Here is a 22,012-nt window from a genome sequence, read left to right as displayed (position 1 = left end):
ATAGTCCTTGTAAGGACTGCTTTTATTTTCTTTTTTGTTTTTTTACTTTGCTACTATAAGAGCCCAGTGCTATTAGTCTAGCTGTGTTGGGGAGTGGGACTGGTGTGCTGCTCCTCCTAGTAGTTCACCACTACCAGCACCAACCAGAGTCAAAATTGTTACAAAGTATCTTATTTGCACCTGTTAGCTGTTCTGAGCTCTCTGCCAAAAGCTAATTAAGTTAGAAACTGGTTTTTTTTCTGGCTGTTCAGTTCAGAGAAAAGAGGGACTGGTGTGCTGCTCCTCCTAGTAGTTCACCACTACCAGCACCAACCAGAGTCAAAATTGATACAAAGTATCTTATTTGCACCTGTTATCTGTTCTGAGCTCTCTGCCAAAAGCCAATTAAGTTAGAAACTGTTTTTTTTCTGGCTGTTCAGTGCAGAGAAAAGAGGGACTTGCAGTACAAAAGAGGGACAGGGGGTTGAGTGGTCAAAAGAGGGGCAGTTGGGAGGTATGCAAGTGCCACCTAGCTGTGTGAGCTTTTTCACATTCTGTCTAAATAACAATAATAATTCCGTGTCCATAAACATCACCTGAGTGATGTTTTTACAGCAGCAATAATATATTTCGTATCCACTACTGTATACGTTGCCCTTGCAGGCATTGTTTGCCCAGTCTTTAACCAAGTGCCACCTAGCTGTGTGAGCTTTTTCACATTCCGTGTCCAGAAACATCACCTGAGTGACGTAGTGTGATTTCTGCCCTTTACAGCACAAAACGCAGCGCTGTGTCAACAATGTATTTTTCAGATACATTTTTGCCCTTGATCCCCCTCTGGCATGCCACTGTCCAGGTCGTTGCACCCTTTAAACAACTTTAAAATCATTTTTCTGGCCAGAAATGTCTTTTCTAGCTTTTAAAATTCGCCTTCCCATTGAAGTCTATGGGGTTCGCGACGTTCGCGAACCGTTCGCATTTTTGGACGCATGTTCGCGAACATTTTTTCCGCCGTTCGCTACATCCCTAGTTGTTGCTTGTTTAATGAGATGTATATCAGTAATTCCTGAAACTTGTACGTATCTGATCTGTATAAATTTACAGGTTTGCAAGAATGGACTTATTATGAATAGACATTTGTTTCACTTGAATACGAGATTCACTTGCACTACAGTGACACCCAGTGGTGAGAGTTTATGTTTTGCATTTACGTTTATACAAGAAAGAAAAAGATACTGATTGTTGGAAAGTTTTTTTACTGCTGATAATTCTAAGGGTATTTAAATATGCACTTTAGCACTTGCAATTTATCCTTGAGAAAGGCCCTAATGGGGCAAAAACGTTGGATATGCATTAAATAAAGCACACATGATTCATGAGCAAATGGAGTGCGGGTCACTCTGTAATATTATATATATCTACAGATACTGTATGTATATATAAAGATATAAAAAGCTATAGCGTGAGAATCAGTATTACCACATTAGATACTGATACCAGGGCCAGAACTCTGGGTAGAAAAAGTGGCACCTGCCTAGGGTGCAACATTGGGGGTACCTGTTAAAGGGTCTTCTGCCTACCCCTAGTCCGCGTTCTCATGCTCCCTCTGCCGCTCTCGCCTCCCCTCTGCCTTTCGCCCCTAAACCCCTCCCCTCTGTCACTTGCCCTACCTCCTTCCCTTGCTCTTCCCCTCTGCCATGTGGTGGCTGGCCATTCGATAGTCGAAGTACTGGATCGAGCACAAAAACGCTGCGACTATTCGCCCATTCGATAGTCGAAGTACTGTCTCTTTTAAAAATACTTCGACTGCGTACTTCGCCACCTAAAACCTACCGAATTGCTTTAAAAGCCTTTGGGAAAGTCCCATAGGCTTGTTTTCCAAGTTTTTGATCGAATAAAAAGCCATTCGATCGAATGAAAATCCTTCGAGCGAATATTCGATCGAGCGCCTATTCGCCTGACGAATACTGACTATTCGCCAGTGCGTAAATTCGCCCGAATTGCCTATTCGATTCTATTCAATTCTATTCCCCAGTCAAATTTCGAGGGATTCAACCCCTCGAAATTCGACCCTTGATGAATTTGCCCCTAATAGTTTTATATGAGTCTTTTTGTGCTTTCTGCTGTATACTGTACAAACAAGTTACCTTTTTCTCCTTGTTTTCCTGGATCTCCAGCTTCACCATAAAATCCCTCTGGTCCGGTTTCACCTTCAAGCCCATTCAGTCCAGGTTTACCCTATGAAAATCATTTAAAACATGTTATGCTGCTGCTGTACTGTTCACAACTACTGTATTATGCAAACCTTCAGTACTGTTATATCAAACAGAGCTGAGTGACAAGAAAATTGGTCATGGCTTTGTGCACTTTCTTAGTTAAACCCCAACAGCCACATGCAGCTTGTCACTTAACAGTGTCTTACTAGTTTCGTTTATTTGCTTGCACTTTATATGTATTAGTACTACTACTGCTCAGCAGTAAGTACCATGTCCATTCATTCATTTCATTGTCATTTGATCAGTCCATTGGTTTATCCAGGTTTATATGAAGGTATACTTACTTGTTTTCCTGGAGGTCCAGGCAATCCTACTGGTCCTGGTGCTCCCATGGGTACTTCACCATACAACGGGCAAGCACTGGCACATTGTCGCCTTACAGCTTGTGCATATGAAGACATCTGTTCAAGAACAAATTTTCTGCAAACTTCTATTACATGAGAAGCCGGAAAAGATGGTCCCTTTAAGAAGAGAAAACAAACCAATTTAGGGGTGTTTTCAAGATTATTAATCTACTATTACAAATCTAATTTTCTGATATAGATACATTTTCATCATTATTATCATAACACTGATATTAATTATTGTTATATTTTTCTTTAAAAATGTTTTTTATATATATATATATATATATATATATATATATATATATATATATATATATATATATATATATATATATATATATATATATATATATATATATAACAGCCCCTTTTTGATATATTTGCGTTCAGTCACAGATGCTGTTTAATGCAGCCAGTTACACCTTATTGGCATTTCAGAAACCTTTCCCTTTTGTAGTTTCAGTGGAATTCCTGAATGCTTCAGAGAAATTCCATATCCCTAGGTTTACTGATTCCTATAAGGAATACATATGTAAATGGGTTCATTTTTTTAAATGAAGACTTACTCTGGAACCCAAAGGTCCAATTTCTCCAGGAATGCCAGGATCACCAGCATCCCCTTGTTCTCCTTGTCTCCCACGAGCTCCAGCTTCTCCTGCTGGTCCTCTTTTCCCCTGAAGTCCTTCAGGACCTCTTGGACCTATGTCACCAGACTAGAAAATGCATGTATTTGTTAATATAAATACTTGAAACAACAGTATATAACTAGTTCACTTATACTTACACTTCCTTTTGGTCCCTTTGATCCTTTTTCTCCCTAAATGTAAATAAAGATAAAGTTTGTAGCAGAGTATTTTGACATTCCAAATCTGAAGCTATTGATTGACATATTCTTCTTATAAATACAGTACTGTAGGACACTGCAAGCTTTAAAAAAAGGGTGTTAATGATAATTATTGAAATATTGTCAGGAATCAGTCTGGGATAGTAATACAATGATTGGGAATAAGGCCATCCAAAAGGGAGGATTCCTCCACCCAAAAATGAGTAAAATTGTAATTTAAAGTAATTTTACAATATTCATCCGTTACAATAATTAATGGTTTTAAAGTTCTTTGTAAATTGATAGCTTTAGTATTTTATACAATGTTCTGTTCAGCTACAACTCATTTGTATGCATCATGCTAAAAGTTAATTCAACTTCATCTATTTAAAAAAAAACATACAAAGAAAATGTTTTTCTTTCATTATATAAAAAAATATTTTTTTACTATATAGAGATGGATAAATAATGATTCAGCATTTTCGATAGTTTCTTATAAATACTTCACAGAAATTCCTCCCCAAATAGGTGTCCTAGTAATTGAGAATAAATGGACAGGCATACTTTTTATAGAAAATGAAATTTTTAAACGAAGTACAGTTTACATTTTATAATTATAGAAAAGCTTCACTTATAATTATACCTTCTCTCCCTCCTTGCCCTTAATTCCTTGGACTCCAGTACTGCCCTAAAATAAAACAATAAAACATTACTAAAACAATAAATGATAAATGATCTGTTTGCTTTTTTTGGATTAGAAAATCGTGTACCGATATTTTCGTGTACCAATTATTTGTAATTCATGAGGAGAATTTGCTTGGTAGATTGTGGTTCCCTTGCCACAGTTTATACAATTTTGAATCAGTAAATTCAAACCAGATTTGCCTCTAGTTTTGCCTAGATTTGCCTCTAGTACCAAATATTAATATGATTTTTTTTTTAAATAAAATCACAATTTTAAAAAAATCACAATTTTAAAAAATCACAATTTTTTTGGAATTTATGAAACATAGAGGATGGAAAAGTCAGAATCAGAAAATCCAGCATCTCAGACCTGTCAAGGTTGCATATAAGTCAATGGGAGAAGTCCCAATGATTTTTTGATGTGCACTGGGTTTTGTGCAATACCTCGAAGTTTTTGGAGATTGCTGGCAAAAATCTGAGTTTTCGGTGAAAAATCTGAAAAAATCATGAAAATCCGATAAAAATCGGATTTTTAGGAGCATATTTATTATGTTGTGTAAAAAAACTGCGAGATAATACACCACACATCCCCAGGCTTTAGAGTAAAAAAATTGTGTAACATTTTTACGCATCTTTCCTTAGGGTGACTTCCGTATGAAGCAAAGCAAAGTAACGGCTTCAAATCTTGTGTTCACATGGTGTAAAATGACATACACACCATACAATATTTTACACAGCTTTTTACATCATTTTTTTTCTTTTGCAAATTACATTTTGCAAAGCATAATAATAAATGAGCAGTTTTTTAATGCTCTTGCACTTGTGTCTGGGCATTAATCAAATTACCCCTTAGGTGTGCTATAAGTAGGACTAAAAGATTTAATTAATTTACTTACATATCACTTCACCCATTGGCCAGTAATTATGTGGGTGCAATCCTGGCTGACCCTGCAGGCAACTAACCCAAGGGGTTAGTATTGATGGAAGAGTCCACTAACCCACAGGGCAGGAGTTAGAAGAAGGATCAGATCTTTTTGAGGCTTCCTTCAGTGCTTCTTACCTCCTGCACTGGGTACTGATACTCTAGGAGGCCCATTTATCAAAGTCCGAATTTATCTCATTACTTTTTCCCCTTACTTATCAATAATTTTTGCCGAAAATTTCCTGTGTGTTGAAAAAACATGAATTTATCGGATTTCTGATTTTTGCCCGAAAACCATTAAATCTTCGGATTATTGCACGAAACCCAGTGCAGATCAAGATATCTTCCGGATTTCTCCCATTGACTTATATGCATCCTCAGCAGTTCTGAGATGCCGGATTTTCTGATCTGAATAATAAATCCCAAAAAATTCATGGGTTTTTTCCACTAAAAATTCTGATTTTATAGTAAAAAAACACAAATATTGAGCAAGTTGTACTTCAGCTCAGGTCAGATGTCAGGGGAATTAATCTGAGAAACATTCCTTTGGTAGTTCTAGGAAGAGGTGTGAGTTACTGAAGGCATAGGAGATGAAATGAGGAATCTGGGGATATCTATATATAACATTTTGGTGCACTGTGGAAACAGTATATAAATGGATGGTATTTTGGAAAAATGTTGGAGCATGTGATACTGTTCATGTTTCGTGAAACTGTGCACAATATGTATGAACTTGTTATGGGGGAGCACCTTTGTCAGTGATGCACTGAAGTGAAATACCATTTTGAGGATGTTAAAAAATACTAGGGATTCAGGTTTTTTAATACAAAAGTATATGTGATTTTTTTTTAATTCAATTTGAAATTAAATTTTTGATAAATCTGCCTCTAACTGTACTAAACATATAAAACCCACATAATGGGGCTTTGCTTCAAAAATCCAATTTTGGCACAATATTAACACCTTTATCTGCTTTATAAACTCACAAACTACTGTACATATTGGTTTGACACCCCTGAATTAAGCAACTGAATATACCTTTTGTCCTGTGGCACCAGGGAGACCAACATTACCCTGTTAAAACAAAAAGGATATATTAATTTTTTAAATACTATTATATTTGAATGTTCTACTGTATGTATTTGTAAAGAAATGTTTCACAAAAAAGTACAATACATAAAATAATTATACTAATACAATGTGTAAAATATCCCTTGCTTCTTGCTTGCTTGATCTACAGTTAGTTTAGGAAAAGTATCAGTATAATTATTGTTATGGTATGTGCGTTATTGATTAGTCTGTATGGGCATGTGTGTATATAAGTGTGTGTGTGTATGTGCACTGGGGGTTATTTGCAGGGGTTGGACTTAATGAACTTTTGTATTTTTTCATCCCAAATTTAAAATGTAACTATGTTTTAAAAGTCAACTTATTCATATTTCAAATAACTCTCTAAAATAATTTGGATAGTGTTTAATGCTTCTAAAACTTCTGAATATCTACTCTTTACAATTGAAATTGTTCATAAAAACTATTGAAAAGAAAATTCCTTAAGATGATACTATAAATTTAGCTTGAATGTTTTAAGTGGTTCTTATATCTAAAAATGTGAAAAAAATTAATAAACTTACTGCCTCACCAGGTGGCCCAATAAATCCAGGCCTGCCAGGTTTCCCAGCTTCACCTTTAGGACCTGTAGGACCCTGTGGAAGATAAAACATAAGGGGTGAGTATTAAATATCAGAACAGTCTAAATTATGGAGATGTGAAAATATATATATATTTTTAATTCAAAGGATAACTATTTTCAAAACTTATTTGTCTTTAGATGTTTTCCATATTTTGGAATATATCTGAGTATTCTTTTTTTTTAAAATAAGTCAAAGGATACCAGGCCATATGAAAAAAAAATGTATTTTATCGTTTTGCTTAAAAACTTAATTCTAAATTTTCCATTATACCATTCCTTGCTAAATTAAGTGGGGCAGAACTATATAGATTAATCAATGTAGATGTCAAAATCTTAAAAAAATGGCCATCCATTTAATTTTCCCAAGCAAGTTTATATTAAAGTTCATGAGGCCGTATTTCCTTGTGACTTTCAATATTTAAAGCAATGTTCCAAAATATTCTACCACGTTAGTCCATTGAAAATAAGCCTTTATACAAGAAACTAAATATTGGCAAGACTTATACAGTATGGCTGCCATGGTCATATCAAAAGATATCCAAAAATGTTTAAAAAAATGTCAACAATGTCTGTTAAAGTAAAATGTAATTTGAAGGATTATATTATGACTTTGTACAAAATCATCTCTTCAGTCCTTTATAAATATACCTCCAGTGTTCATAGGAGTTATGAAGCATTTATTTTTATGAAATATCAGTAGAAGAGCTCTAAGAGTTCCAGCCCAGAAATATGTGTTGTCCCATAGCATAATAGATTATCAGGTTAAGGTGCTTTATCCTTTAGTACAAACCATACCATAAATTAAACATAATGTGCTCTTTCATAGATTTGTTAAATACTGTTAATTAAACGATGAACACATTGTCCACTACTCACAGGCCTTCCTCGCTGACCCTCAGGTCCACGCGGTCCAGTTATTCCCTTTTCTCCCTAAATATAAACATTTTTAATATTAAAAGAACACATCAACAAGACATATTTTTCCCACAAAATTTAAAGTAGGAAGATTAAGTTGACATCCACAGGTATAGGCACTGTTATCCAGTATGCTTCCGACCTAGGGCTTCCAAATTAGAGATCTTTCTGTAATTTGAAATCATCTGCTAAAAGTCATTTACGCATTAAATTAATCCTGTAGGAATTTTTTTTGCCACTGATACAAGTTACTGTTTTGTAATTACAGAGAAAAAGGAAATAATTTTTAGAAATTAGAATTATTTGTTTAAAATTGAGTCTATAGGAGATGGCCTTTCTGTAATTCAGAACTTTCTGGATAACTTTCTCAGATAAGGGATCCCATACTTGTATTAACTTTTAGGAAACAGTAATGGAAAGAAGTTAGAGACCGTTATTCGTAGGGTTTATAATCCAAGCCTTGTTAATAAAAATTGAAAGGTGTCATTGCTTAGGGAGTGCCCAGACAGATGAATTCCATAAGATTTTAACCCAGAAAAATTAAACTTCAAAGATTGTTTAGCTAAGAAGGTGTTCAGAATAGCTGTTTGAACCAGAAATACCACTACTTTAACAATGAATTAATATTAATTAAGTTGGGATGTGAGAGAAGGAGTTATTGAGGTAAGAGTTTTGTAATTATGCATTATAAAATTTGTGAAATGGAAACTGGGTAATTAAGGGGATTGATTGGGATCCCTGAGGAGGCATTAATAAGAAACATGGCAGAATGCTATGAGAGAACAACACTATATTCATAATAGACAATTAAATTGAAACATGATAATGGTACAGTACATAGAGACTTAGTAAGTTAAGCCCTTGCAAAACTATCTTCTGTATGATCAAGAAATAGACAAGCCACCAATACAACCTCATAAAGCAGCTAAAACAATGTCACCCAATAACAATTAAAATACTTAATGGGGAAGGGCATGCAACCAAAAAGGTAAAGCTAAAGGAACAAGGCAACAGAAAGAGCATCAATTCAAGGAAAGATGCATTCCCCTGTTCCACCAAAACAGGGAGTAGTGATTTACACCTGCTGACTGAGTTGTGCATTTATGTACATAAGTTCTACCAAATGTATATCTCAACTTTACCCGATATTGATAGCAACTGTATATAAAGTTGTTTGATCTGTGCCGAACATTCGTTATTTTTTTCTTTAAATATAAAGTTTTCCTTGTATTACCTTTTCTCCCAAAAATCCTGGTTTTCCTCCACGTCCTTGACGCCCCTGATATGCCTAGAATTTGAAGATACATGATTGTTCTTCCATTACAGTATTATTATTATTATTATTTTTATTAAAACATTTGGCTTTTCACATTATAACATTTGAGCATATACCCCATGTGCCTAAATATAACACAGATTATCAACTAACCTTGATGGACCTGGATGTAGCAGTAGAAGCAAAATCAGTCTAAATTTGTTTTATTTGTATTCTCATTTAGATTTCACATGGACTAAACTTAAAATACAAATGTGTCTTTATCCATGCATAGATATATATATAACCTGAAAAATGTAAACTGGCATTTCAGTGGTGTAACTAGCCCACCAGCCCCCCATCCTTCCAGAATCACTAGTGCCCTACTGACACATGAAGCAAAAATAATTTCCCCTTTCCCTGCCATCTGACATATGTCTTAACACTGTTCCAGCAAGTCCCAAGGGGTGCAATCCCAGGTGTGATCTGACCCCCTGTATCCCCAGTAGTTACATCACTGTGGTGTTCAGTTTATTAAACTATATTGTTTATGTCTAAGATCACATATCATTAAACTTAATATCTATAACAGAGGGAAGTCAAATTTCACCCTCCAAAATAAAAATACATTATAGCAACTGTAACATTTCATTGTCAGTCTTGTCTTAGACAAGATCTTACTTCAATTCCATCATCACCATCTCTTCCAGGTAAACCAGGGTCTCCAACTATCCCCTGTTAAAGACAAATGTTCATAATAAAAATACAGTACTTATCAGCATTGGTTACTGTATAGTAGAGTACTGTGCAGGAACCCAGATGCTAAAACCATAAGATACATATAATTAAAGTTTGTCCAGTTACATACTATATTCTTTCATATAAAATCATTTTAACCTAAATAATATTTCTAACCCAGAGAATATTGCTTGAATCAAAATGTTCAAATTATTGTTTTTTGTTTTCAAAATTCTACTATTCTATCTACTTATTCTACGCAATCCTATCAAACAAATGGGGGAATGTAATAAAAGTCATAATGTGAAAAGTTATGCCTTTGCGCGAACAAATTTTGTTTTGCGCAAATTTAATATAGCTTTTGCGACCACTTCCGACAGTGGAAGACCTTTTGCGAATTTTGGGGGCCCATTTACTTAGCGCGAGTGAAGGAATAGAGGGAAAAAAACTTCAAATTTTGAATGTTTTTTTTGGCTACTTCGACCATCGAATGGGCTACTTCGACCTTCGACTACGACTTTGAATCGAACGATTCGAACTAAAAAACGTTTGACTATTCGACCATTCGATAGTCAAAGTACTGTCTCTTTAAGAAAAAACTTCAAACCCCTAGTTCGCCACCTAAAAGCTTCCGAAGTCAATGTTAGCCTATGGGGAAGGTCCCCATAGGCTTAGCAATCTTTTTAATGGTCGAACAAAAATCGTTCGATCGATGGATTAAAATCCTTCGAATCGAAGGATTTAATCGTTTGATTTTACGAATAGCGCTAAATCCTTCGACTTAGATATTCTAAGTTGAAGGATTTAACTTCGACAGTCGAATTTTTACTGAAAAAGTCGTTTGCTCCAAAAGATTACGACACCTTCAAGCACTTCTTAAGAACCGTTTAAGGAACAACCGTTTAAGGAACAATATTACATTGTGAGATGTGGAGTTTTAGTCTTATTGGTGCGAATTGTTTTGCTCTTTGTGACTTTAATTACATTCCCCTATAAGTCTTATTCTAGACTTACAAAAATATGGAGTTTTTTTACGCTAAATGCATCCAAAGCAGTGGATGGGGACCAATTGGTAATGACTAAATGAAGTTACACCCATTACAAAGGTATATGCAGCTCATATTTTTGTGCTTTGATTTATCCTTAAAACCAGTTTTGGATACATTTTTATTGGGGTGGGGAAAAGATGACTGTACCCACAACCAAATCTTTGACTACATGGTGGGGCTTAAAGTCAAAATAATAACCAGTAAATTGTGAATGTAATCTTAGGGGTGAAAATACAACCACAACTTTAAACAAATTACAGTAGTGAAATTTCTGTAGTGAACTGTACAGTTATCCATACCTGTGGACCTTGTGTACCACTTCTCCCCTTTGATCCAGGCACACCCTAAAAAGCAAAGTATTTTTCAGTTGAATGCTTTCATGCATCTAGAATCAATAAATGCAGTCAGAAAAAGCACTTCACAGGTATACTAAAATTATGAAAATAAGTCCATATTGTCAATCGTTATGTTACTTACTGGCATGCCTTTTAAGCCAATGATTCCAGGATCACCCGGGTCACCAATAAGTGCCTGCAAATAATTGATATGGTTTGTCAGTACAGAATACAGTCAATAATTACCAGTCTCATTTGCTTCTGGTACTCCCCACTTTGGTTATACCTTTGGCACCTGTGCTTATCATTATAATGCTCTCTCATCTTATTTTTTATCTTTTAGCTGGTTTCATATGGAACGGTTGCTAAGATTTAGATATTCTATAAAACACTGAATTAGCACTCATTTGGAAGACAAAGTAGTTCAAACTATTTGTATCATACATCCTCAGGCCATTCTTTACTCATACAGTGTATTTAATTATTTTTTTCTACACCTTGCATTTTTATGATATTATTTTTACTTTACAGATATAAAAAAAATCTTGTTTTAGTTGCAGTAGTATTAGCAGTAGTTGCTAGAACACATTTAGTGATACCTTTTTCCCTTGTCTGCCACGGGGCCCATCCTTTCCTCGGAAGCCATCATCACCCTAGAATTTAAAATGTAAGCATTTAAATGAGAACTAAAGCTTAGCTAAAGAAGTAGGACAGAAATGTTGTTCATTATGTTTTGGGGTTTAGTATCAGCCCAAGGCAACCACAGCAACTGTGCCCCCCAAAATATGCCCCTGTAACTCCCCATCTTTTTTTCTGCTGATTTACTGCACATGTTACTGCTGTCACTTACTGAGCTTAGGGACCAATTCCCGATATACAGTACACATATGGGGGATGTAAAAAACGTTTGCAAACACTTTTGCCAATGTTAGTAACCATGTTTTCACACTTGTATAGTTTGAGACCAAATTGCTTTTGAGAATATTCATAAAGTATGTAATAAAATTTTGCAATTTAAGGATGAAACAAAGTTTGCCTTAATAACAGCTTTCAAAAATGCCAGTTGCCTGTATGCTCTAATTGTTGATCCAAAAGAATGAAGAAAACAAGGTTTACTTACCTTCGAAGTTGCGGCAGCCTTGGCTTCACCACACTTCGCTGTACTTCGCCAGGCGAAGTTCCGCCAGAGCACCACTATTTCACTAAAAATCTGAAGTTGTGCTCAGGGAGGCGAAAGGTAGCGAAGTTGCGCTACCGTTAATTCATCAAGCAAAGCAAAATTACGCTAGCGATGCCTAATTTGCATACAGCGCCTAGTTAGAGTACAATGGATGTATATGTAGCAGCAAATACATTACTCTACACAAGCCTGGGAAAGCTTCATAAAATAAAATAGAGTTGTTATTTTGCCCTACACAAGTGCCCACTGTATAGTTTAGGTGCCATATGTTAGGAAATGTAGGGGGGAAGGAGGGCACCCCCCAAATAATTTACGATCTTTTTCAGCCTATCACCCTTAAAAAAGTAAAAGACGCCAGCGATTTTTGGGACTTAGAAAAAATTTCACCTTTTTTTGAAGCAAGCCCTATCTACTCTATTGCACTACGGCTGGTCTGAGGTGGCGAAGGCAAGTCTGGTGCAAGAGGTAACGTTCAGTAAAATGCGTAAGTTAGTGAATTAGCGTAGTTACGTCCCTTCGCCATAGTGCAACTTCGCCTGGCATAAGGGTGCGAAGTAGTGATAGAGTAGGTCCACTTCGCTAGCGAATTTACGCCAGCACCCGTCAGTAAATCGGCAAAGTAACGAAATTACGTCACACTGGCGAATTTGCGTTAGCATTAGACGATACACGCTTTAGTGAATTTGCCCCTAAACATGTTTATGATTTAAGTCAATTTTGCTTGACTAACAGGATAACATTTGGAATTATTTATTAGGGTAACAGGTCCTCATTTACATCTATGTTTGCTCAGTAATTTGTTCATTAGAACTGGCCTTTAGCAGTTGCCTCCAAAGCTACACAAACAAATTTGCAGCTATTTCATACTAATAAGAGGATGCAATAAACTCCATAACAAAAATAAACCCTTTAGATTAGTGTAATATCCCCATTGTAGGTGTGGGTGGTAGGGCAGATACCCAATAAGAGTTTGAGTAAATGAAAACCTTTCCGCCAAATGAGAAATTGTGTGTGGAACACCATTTTTCTTGCTTTAAATGATTAGTTGTATTTAATTTATGCTTATTGACAAATTTGCATTTATTCAGTAAAAGAAAAACCAAAGCTCACCTTCACTCCTCTGAACCCTGTGATTCCTTCAGATCCAGTCTCTCCTTGTTCTCCCTAGATGAGAAGACAAGGACTAGTATGTTATGTATATTTGTAGAAAAGATGCACCATTAAAGACATATATTCTAGTTATTGGAGTAATAATCATTGTCAGAGTATTAGAATAATTTTTTTGTTTGTTCTGTCACAAAACTGCCTCTTAGTGGCTATTTAACAGAGGCAACCAATTAATTGTGTTTTTGTTTTTTTACACTGTTTGTTTTTATACAAATTATGGACTAGAAACATTCCTCTCTGGTATGGGGGACAAGAGTTTATTCTAGTGCAACAAATATCATGAACAAGATATATTGCACTCTGATTAATACTCTTGGAATCAGATTTAAGTACTGGAGCCCCTCCTTTGAACACAAAAACAATCAATGCATACCCCAACAGGTAAACAGTCACTATGTAAAAGTGTATATGTTTTTGTAGAGACTTGTAGAGACATTTCTATTTGTAGATTCATGCTTACCTTCACTCCTTTTGGCCCAGTTGGCCCCCTGTTCCCTGGTGAGCCTGCAACACCCTATAATGATAAATGTATATGTAATACATATATAGATGTAAACCAACAAAAACATCTCCCTGCCTACTCCTCCATATACTATCTCCCTTAAAATTCTTCTCCATAAGTTGTCATCCCCATGAAAAACCTTTTCCCCAACCAATAATCTCCATAGAAATCTTTACCCCCAAAACCCAAATTCTACAAAACCCACATTTTTGTGGTTCAATTAACAGTTTCTACTGGATCCACCAACCTATTGCCACCCAATAATGCTGTGGTAGAATTAGATATGCACCTTACAAAGGTAAGGAAATTGAATTAAACCAGAACATAACTTCATAATAAAGCAAATAAATTCAGTAATAATCTATGAACAACACTGAATTCAAAACAGCCATTCAGTAATTCCTATTAAACACATGTTTAGAAAAACCTATGGAGCCTTGATATGTTGTTTGAGTGCAAGGGCCACCTGCATTTCTGGTCCCAAGATGGCAGAGAATTGTGCTGGTATGACTGATGTCCCGCAAATGACTTTGCAAAATATTTAGCTCAACGGTAGTTGTGTTGCCCATATACTCCCCGGCATCAGAAGTGCTTTTATTTGACATACTTTTGTTAATTAAACTGAAGAACAATAGTCTTCAAGAGTTATATTTTCAAAAATGTTCATTTGTCCTGCTACGTTTACACAGCACTGAATTGGTCCAGAATATTTGACACAAAATTTAGTTATATACTTACTTTAAAACCATCTGCTCCTGGTAATCCTTTAAATCCTGGATCCCCACGATCACCCTTTGAAACAAGATATTTAAGAATATTTTTTTTTCTTTTTTTGAATACACAGTCTGAATTTATTCATGTCTCAGACTCAATTGATTTCTGATGTATAGTGTTCAGAATCTAATTCAACTTTAAAACTGCTTGAAATGGGAACAGGAAACATGTAGTGGCTCCAGAGGCAGTCTGACAAATCCTTATACAAAAGTGTATAAAACCCTAAAGCTTAGCTCAATGCCATACTGCCCCACTGCATTTTCTTTTCAGCAAAGACCAACACAGCTAAAATCACACTTGGCTCTTACCAGAATTAGTGGAAAGAGCAAGAACCAGCTCACACGTTAGCTGTATTTTCTTTGGGGCCTATGGAGCGTTGCTTTAGCAGTTTGCAATTTATGAAACTGCTTTGCGAATATTTTGTATTAATTAAGTTGTGGTGTAACTCAAGCACAACGTATTTGCAATTCACATTTTTTGACATATTTAAAAGGCTCTTATGGACATTCGCAGTGCGAAAAAAAAAATTGCATTTCTTTTTGCAGGTTAACACACACTCTTATCCAGCTTTATAAATATAACCATGCTCAGGGCAGGGCCGAATTTTATAAATGAGCCCCAATATATTTAATCTATACAGAGTTTACATGCTTGTTGCATATTGTTTCATTTATAAATATTTGGGCCTTGTGTTGGGCCTGTTAGGTAACATATTTTCACATAGGGGCATATTTATTATGCATGTAAAACACTGGAGGGATAATACACCACACATCTCCAGGCTTCGCCTTGTAAAAAATAGCATACATTTTTTTAAGCATTTTTTCTTAGAGTGACTTTTGCCGGAAACAGCATCCAATCTGGTGTTTGCATGGGGTAAAATTACACACACCTTGATAAATTCGCCATTTATTTTGCACAGCTTTTTACACCATTTTTTCTGTGAATTTTGTTTTACATAGCATAATAAATATGCCCGTTACGTTCTCCTAAGTGTGTATGAGAGTTATTTTTTAATACTTACTAAACATAAGCCATCTAAAATAACTTTGAGTCTTATGCATTGGGTGAAAATGAAACTAAAAATAACTAATCAGAAATATGGTTAATGTGTCATTTTGTAATATTTTGTAGAATACATACCCTTTCACCATAAAGGCCCCTTGCTCCTTTCTCCCCTTGAATTCCTTTCTCGCCCTAGAACAAAATATAGTGTTATTGGCATCATTGTATTACAAACAAAAGTATCACTTTCTTGACAAAATACTTACTTTTAGTCCAGGGTCCCCAATTTGACCATATGCTCCTGGGTTACCTCGAGTCCCCTATACAGAAAAAAAGGCACATTAGGTACTTGCATGTCCTCAAGAAAACCCTATTAAGGGCAAAAACATGGCTTCCACAAATATGTAAATTGATCACACATTGCAGCCGAAGGGCCAGCTAGAATAAATGAAATAGATTGACTCAGACATGGCACTGTTATGTAAGTGAAAACTTATGTGAAATGCTGGCTCAACAATGGATGTTGAACATCTTTTTTCATCTAACACCTCTTTCTAAGCCAGAATTTGTTACTTGGATATACAATGTAGACAGCAAATTCTTAGAAACCAGGGTTTCTAACTCAGTTGAAATCTATCTAGTGGATAGCTCTCCAGGCTTTTGTGGCAAGTCCAGAAAGGTCTAGGCCTAGGGCAACAAGATTTTAGGGGTGGCATGCTGCCTAACTGCATTTTAAGGAGCACTGGGGATGTGTAATCTCCAATACTCTGGTGGGAACTGGCACATTCACTCATGGGGCGGTTTGAGAGGACCCTCTGTCCTAGAAGCGGCCAAATTGGAAATCCAGGCCTTAGGTTGTCCAGGCAAAGAAAGAAAGTGGAGATCCCACTGATTGCATGTTTAGTGGAGTATGCTGTAAAAATTCATTGAATGATTTCAAAATTTCCTGATACAATCAAAATCAGGAATACCTGTAAATTATTTCCTTCCCAAGACCCAGGGCCGGATTTACATACTGGGTCCCCCTAGGCCCACTGCCGTTCGTAGCCCCTGTCCCCTCCCCGTTATTCGTGCAAATTTTCATCATCGGGAACAAAGCAATGGGGATTGGCGCACAGGAAATTTAAAAAATCATTGTATCTCCAGCATATCCCCAGTGTTTTTGAACCAATGTGGGTGTGGTTGGGCAGCATGCTGCCCCCCTAGAAAGTAATTCACTGCCCTTAAAGGTGGAAAAACAAAAACAAGATTTTATTTCTTTTGTAAGCATGTTTAAGGTCCTGAGTGATTAAAGTGATACAAAGAAATCAGTCCATTCTAAGTATGAATTTGGCAACAATTCAGTCCTTCAGAGCACTACCAATTATGTCTTATGTATACAATTATGTAAAACAAAATCTAAGGCAATTGGTTCCCTTCTAGTGATTTTCCAAACACCAAAAACACCAAAGGTGGACATTGTGTATATGGGTATACTAATTGTCAGAAAGAAAAACTGTATTAATTTTACTTGCATCAATATACAGTACATATAAAATGTACAGGCATTAGATTTTGTCCAAACATCTAAAATGGTCCTTGACTAGATTTGTGCATATAAGTCACTCATCAAGGACAAGAGGCTGGATCAACTAACATTTTACAGAATTGAGGCATGGAGTTCATCAACTCTGTTTCTAAATAGTTGATGTAGTTCCAAAAACCGTTGAGGGGTGGCAAAATTAAAAAACATATTTTTTAAGTAAGCCTAATGGATCTGGAAGTGGGGGGGAGTAGTTTCCCTACTATGCTTAAATATTGATTATTAATTAAGTTCTGTTTATAGATATAATTGGAGATCTGGTGTAAAAGGTTCTAGAGTTTTTATGCTTCAATGTTATGAAAGAGTCAGACCTCTTGAGATAAGTATCTAAATGTTCCATTCTGTTTTTCTCAGTGTGCATATACAATTATCTGGTGTTTGAAGTGATATTGATTGTTTACAAGCAGATGTAGGTATGTGGAAGGATATTTAAGTGGATGTGCTATTTCATGATTTTTCAGCCTAAGGGTAAGGGCACACCTGGCGATTTGTGAATAACAGTGTGGGAGAGCACTGAGATGTTCACTTGGTGATGAACTTTCAAACAAAGGTGCTGTTTGGAGTTTGGGAGTATTCAACTATGGAAAGAAGACTTCAAAATGTTATCAGTTTGTTTCCTTTTTGTGGGTCTTCTGTGCTACAGTTATATACACAGTTATATACAAAGCTCCATTTTTCCCCACACAATTCAAGACCTTTTTCTTTTGACAAGCAGAAGGAAAAAAAAATACAAAAAGACAATTTCAAATTTGCAGAACGTGTGCAATATTTTCTCGTATAAAGTACATTACCAAATTTCCTATTCTACCAGGTTCTCCTCGTTGCCCCTCGTGTCCTTTTTGACCCTAAAAAATAATTAAAAGCAGTTTAAATACAGAAAATACTTTTTTAGTCTCTATTTTATTGACATGGCTTGCTTTCTTTAAATTACCTTTTGACCTGTAGCCCCCAAACGACCTATAAGCCCATGGGAACATTTACATCTTGGAGGACTTGAACCTAGAGCCATTTCTGCTGCGCCTCCACACTGAAAGATAAAAATAAAACACACTGGGTGTGTGGGCAGAATGATGCTGTATAACGAAACGCTTCATATTCTGAGTAGTGATGGGTGAATTTATTTGGCAGGCACGAATTTGCGGCAAATTCCCGCGTTTCGCTGCCGGCTTTTTGACGCTGCCGACGGAATCGACGTTGGCGACAATTTGGATGCCGGTGACGATTAACGGACGCCCATTAAATTTAATGGGCGCCGGCATCAACTTCACGAAACTGGTGAAAAATGTGTGAAATACAGATTTTGACTCCGCGTCAAAGTTGATGATGGGAAAACACGTCAAAATCGACGGTTAACTTTTTTCCGCCAGTTTTGCAATTTTTTTTGGAAATTTGCGAAATTCGTGGCAAAGTGAAATGGGACAAATTCACCCATCACTAATTCTGACCATGTTGCATATCAGGAAGGAATAAACCTTCTCAGTATGTTGTTATATTGTATGACTTTCAAACTGCTGCTTAGCTACTAAAGTAACTAAGCCCTACCAACAAGATAACCAACTCCAAGCCTGACATCTGCACAACAAAAATATAAAAAAATTCAAAAGCCTTAAAAAATAAAAAAAATTGAGAGGAACTGTAAGTTGTTTTAGAATATCATTAAAAGGTAGTTTTCAGGTTTACTCCCCTTTAATGCATGCTATACATTTTTTTGTCCACGTCTGACTAAACTCTGTGTTTGTCCAGTATTTCAGTTGTTGCCATTTTTTAATGGTGTACTAAATTTCAAAAAAGGATTAATCTAGTAATGCTAGAATTTATGTTTTGGATACTGCATGAGCCAAAGGCCATCTAATACATTTAGCAAAGAAAATCTTCTAATTTACCTGAAATGATCTGGGTTGCTAAAAACGACCTCAGCTTGTGGAGCAATGTACAAATATAGTATATTTACAATATTAAACGACCAATACATCACAAGGCTGATTTGTAATTAATTTAGATTCATATTACAGTTCAGCATGTCCTACAAACCAGTGCATTCTCCATCAGAACTTGTAATCAAATTTTTTTTGCTAATTTTAGCATTTTTCCCAACAACCCCTTCTTAACTGCACCCTCAGAACTGCAACGACATGTTCTGGCACACTAATCAAGTTTAGAGAGCCTGAAAAAGGGGTTGAAACATTGGTTATGCATTGATTATGCAGAGTAAAATGAAATTTGCCAAAAAACAGTGTAGTAAAAAAGATAGCACATTTATCGAGTGTGTAATTTTACTTTGATAATGGGTTGAGTGCAGAGGACTCTTGTATTTGCCTGTATGAATTATGTGGTCACAGCCATATTGCACCCCCGCCTATTATTTTAAAAATGATTGGTTAGCACAACTTTCCCTTGTTTTAGTTTATACAGGAGCAGTGACCAGCTCCATTTTGTTGCTCCCACCCTTTCCAGCTATAGTCAGGTGATCCCACTGATGGCCAATAAAAGGGCAACCATGTTTGGGAATTTTAACCTTGAAAGCAAGTAAGTTACCGGTAAAACTTAGTCCCTCTGTAAAATGTATAATGAAGTAGTAGAATTCTTAATGAATCAGATAAAGTTGACTGTAGGACTGGCCAGATGACTTTGAAGTAGTTGGCAAGCTTAAATATATTGCAATATATTGGCGAACAATAACTGTTTTGTTTAAAGGGGAGGGTAATTTTTGTCTGCTTAAGGCACAAAATGTCTCAATGTCTTAAATATATTGATAATGGTTTGAGTGCAGATGACCTCTTGTATTTGTGTGTAATTTTACGCCATACAAATGCCAGATTTGCCGCCATGATTTTACATTGCTTCTGATGGAAGTCACTCCATGAAAAAACTAAGCCTGGTAATGTGTTTTATCCTGCTGTTTTTTTACACAGCATAATAAATGTTCCCCTATGATTTAGTGTGCCTCCACCCAGGGTCAGGGCAGACTGGGCTGCATGTGCAATGCACTTGGTAAAGACAACAACACTAGTAGTACTGGCATCACTGCCTTACTTCCTGCTATAGAGCTGTTGGTGAGTACAGGGTCCCTTTGCAGCATGTACCTGCCAGCACTCCACCTGCCTACCCATCTGCCAAATGCAGACCATACTGTATACATGGGAAAAGTGTGGGGACCTGCAACTGTGTTATACAAAAGAACTACCAGAAGAGTTTTATTGTGTCTCACCATCCATATACCATGATTTTAGTGTGATGAAAAGGAGAAGAACATTGGTGAAATAAATCAAAGTGAAGAAAAATTAATGTAACTCTAAGGGGGTTATTTATCAAAGTCTGAATTTATCTCAACATTTTCTGCTACAAACTCCGATCAAATCGGCTGGGGTTTTTTACGCTTACTGTATTTATTATTACATTTTCCTGAAAATTTGCTTTGCTGGAAAAAATCGGATTTTAACAATTTTTTTGGATTTTTGCCAGAAATCTCAGAAAATGTTGGGGTATCGCACGAAACCCAGCGCACATCAAAAAATCATTGCAACTTCTCCCATTGACTTATATGCAACCTCGACAGGTCTGAGATGTTGAATTTTCTAATTCTGACTTTTCCATCCTCGGGTTTTAATTAATTCTGAAAAATGTGTGATTTAAAAGTCTGATTTTATAAAAAAAAAAAATCACGAATTTTTCAGAATTAATTAAACCCCGAGGATGGAAAAGTCCGAATTAGAAAATTGCATTTTTTGCATTCGGAGTTTATAAAAAAAAAAAACCAAAGAGAAATTCATTGTGCATGTTTTTCAATAAATTCATTTGTCTCAAAACACAGGGCACTTTATTAATTGGAAGCACTTTATATTTATATTTATTTATTGTTTAATAAATTCACCACAAAATTAAGTACATGAATGATTCACCAGTTTTGAGACAAATTAATTTATTGAAAAAGATGCCCAATGAAATTCTCTGAGAGTTACATGAACTTTCCTTCACTTTGATTTATTTAACCAATTTACTTCTTCTTTTCATCCCACTAAAATCATGGTATATGGATGGTGCTACAAAATATAACTTCTGCCAGTTCTTTTGTATAATTCATTATTGGAGTTGTCTGTAAATCAATTCTCCTCTAATTTCTTTTTTTGGGCAATAATGATGCTATCTTAGAAGATGCAGAGAGAAAAAAATAGTAAAAATAGTTTCCGATTGACCTGCAACTGTGCTTGATATCAGTATGGCAGAGTACAAATTGAGAAAAACATGGCCACTTGTAACTAATTTGGGGACTTTGCACCCTGCCCAATGATGATAAGTGAATCCTATGGGCTCTGACCATTAAATTACTTTTGTTTTTAACTTGATCCTACCCTAATATTATTGCTACCTTGAACATTGGCACTTAGGCATAGTTTTGAATTCTTACCTGATCAGACAATTCACAACATTCTTCAGATGTAGCTTTTTGTGGATCACAGTGTATTTCAAGCTGCTGGAGGTCAACCTGTAAAATTTGGACATGCCTGTGATTGATTTAATTGTGCAAGTGAAAGACATACCTTGTGGTACCTATAGCCAGTCAGGGACAAAGTAACAAGGGGCTAGTGCTAACAAGAACATTATGCTGAAAGCCAACCCCAATGGAGTGCAGTTGCCTGCGGACTGGGTGCGGGATGCCACCCATCTCAGTAAGATGTCTCAGTAAGATGGACAGCTAAATAGCTTATGCATCCTTGTACTGTACATTTTACATATCTGCATATTAAAGAGAGAAAGACTGTACATTATTGGGAATACTGGAACATGCATC

At 36.0% G+C, this 22,012-nt stretch overlaps 1 protein-coding gene across 1 annotated transcript in view; it reads right to left on the bottom strand.

The window, feature by feature from the left end:
* The window catches only part of LOC108718011 (collagen alpha-1(IX) chain), a 35,078-nt gene that overhangs the window by 8,086 nt on the left and 4,980 nt on the right, over positions 1-22,012 (bottom strand). Inside the window, exons 5-25 of the mRNA XM_018265548.2 lie at positions 21,629-21,706; positions 18,155-18,250; positions 18,015-18,068; positions 15,908-15,961; positions 15,780-15,833; positions 14,601-14,654; positions 13,821-13,874; positions 13,304-13,357; positions 11,613-11,666; positions 11,156-11,209; positions 10,978-11,022; positions 9,573-9,626; positions 8,871-8,924; positions 7,598-7,651; positions 6,663-6,734; positions 6,070-6,105; positions 4,069-4,113; positions 3,387-3,419; positions 3,169-3,315; positions 2,540-2,716; positions 2,127-2,217 (exon numbers count right to left, since the gene is read on the bottom strand). Coding sequence (XP_018121037.1) covers positions 2,127-2,217; positions 2,540-2,716; positions 3,169-3,315; positions 3,387-3,419; positions 4,069-4,113; positions 6,070-6,105; positions 6,663-6,734; positions 7,598-7,651; positions 8,871-8,924; positions 9,573-9,626; positions 10,978-11,022; positions 11,156-11,209; positions 11,613-11,666; positions 13,304-13,357; positions 13,821-13,874; positions 14,601-14,654; positions 15,780-15,833; positions 15,908-15,961; positions 18,015-18,068; positions 18,155-18,250; positions 21,629-21,706 — 1,414 coding nt within the window. The remainder of the gene's footprint in view (positions 1-2,126; positions 2,218-2,539; positions 2,717-3,168; positions 3,316-3,386; positions 3,420-4,068; positions 4,114-6,069; positions 6,106-6,662; positions 6,735-7,597; positions 7,652-8,870; positions 8,925-9,572; positions 9,627-10,977; positions 11,023-11,155; positions 11,210-11,612; positions 11,667-13,303; positions 13,358-13,820; positions 13,875-14,600; positions 14,655-15,779; positions 15,834-15,907; positions 15,962-18,014; positions 18,069-18,154; positions 18,251-21,628; positions 21,707-22,012) is intronic.

The sequence above is a fragment of the Xenopus laevis genome, chromosome 5S, assembly GCF_017654675.1.
Source record: "Xenopus laevis strain J_2021 chromosome 5S, Xenopus_laevis_v10.1, whole genome shotgun sequence".
Classification (NCBI taxonomy): domain Eukaryota; kingdom Metazoa; phylum Chordata; class Amphibia; order Anura; family Pipidae; genus Xenopus; species Xenopus laevis.
Note: the sequence above shows the minus strand (reverse complement) of the source record. Positions and strands in the feature narration are given on the sequence as shown.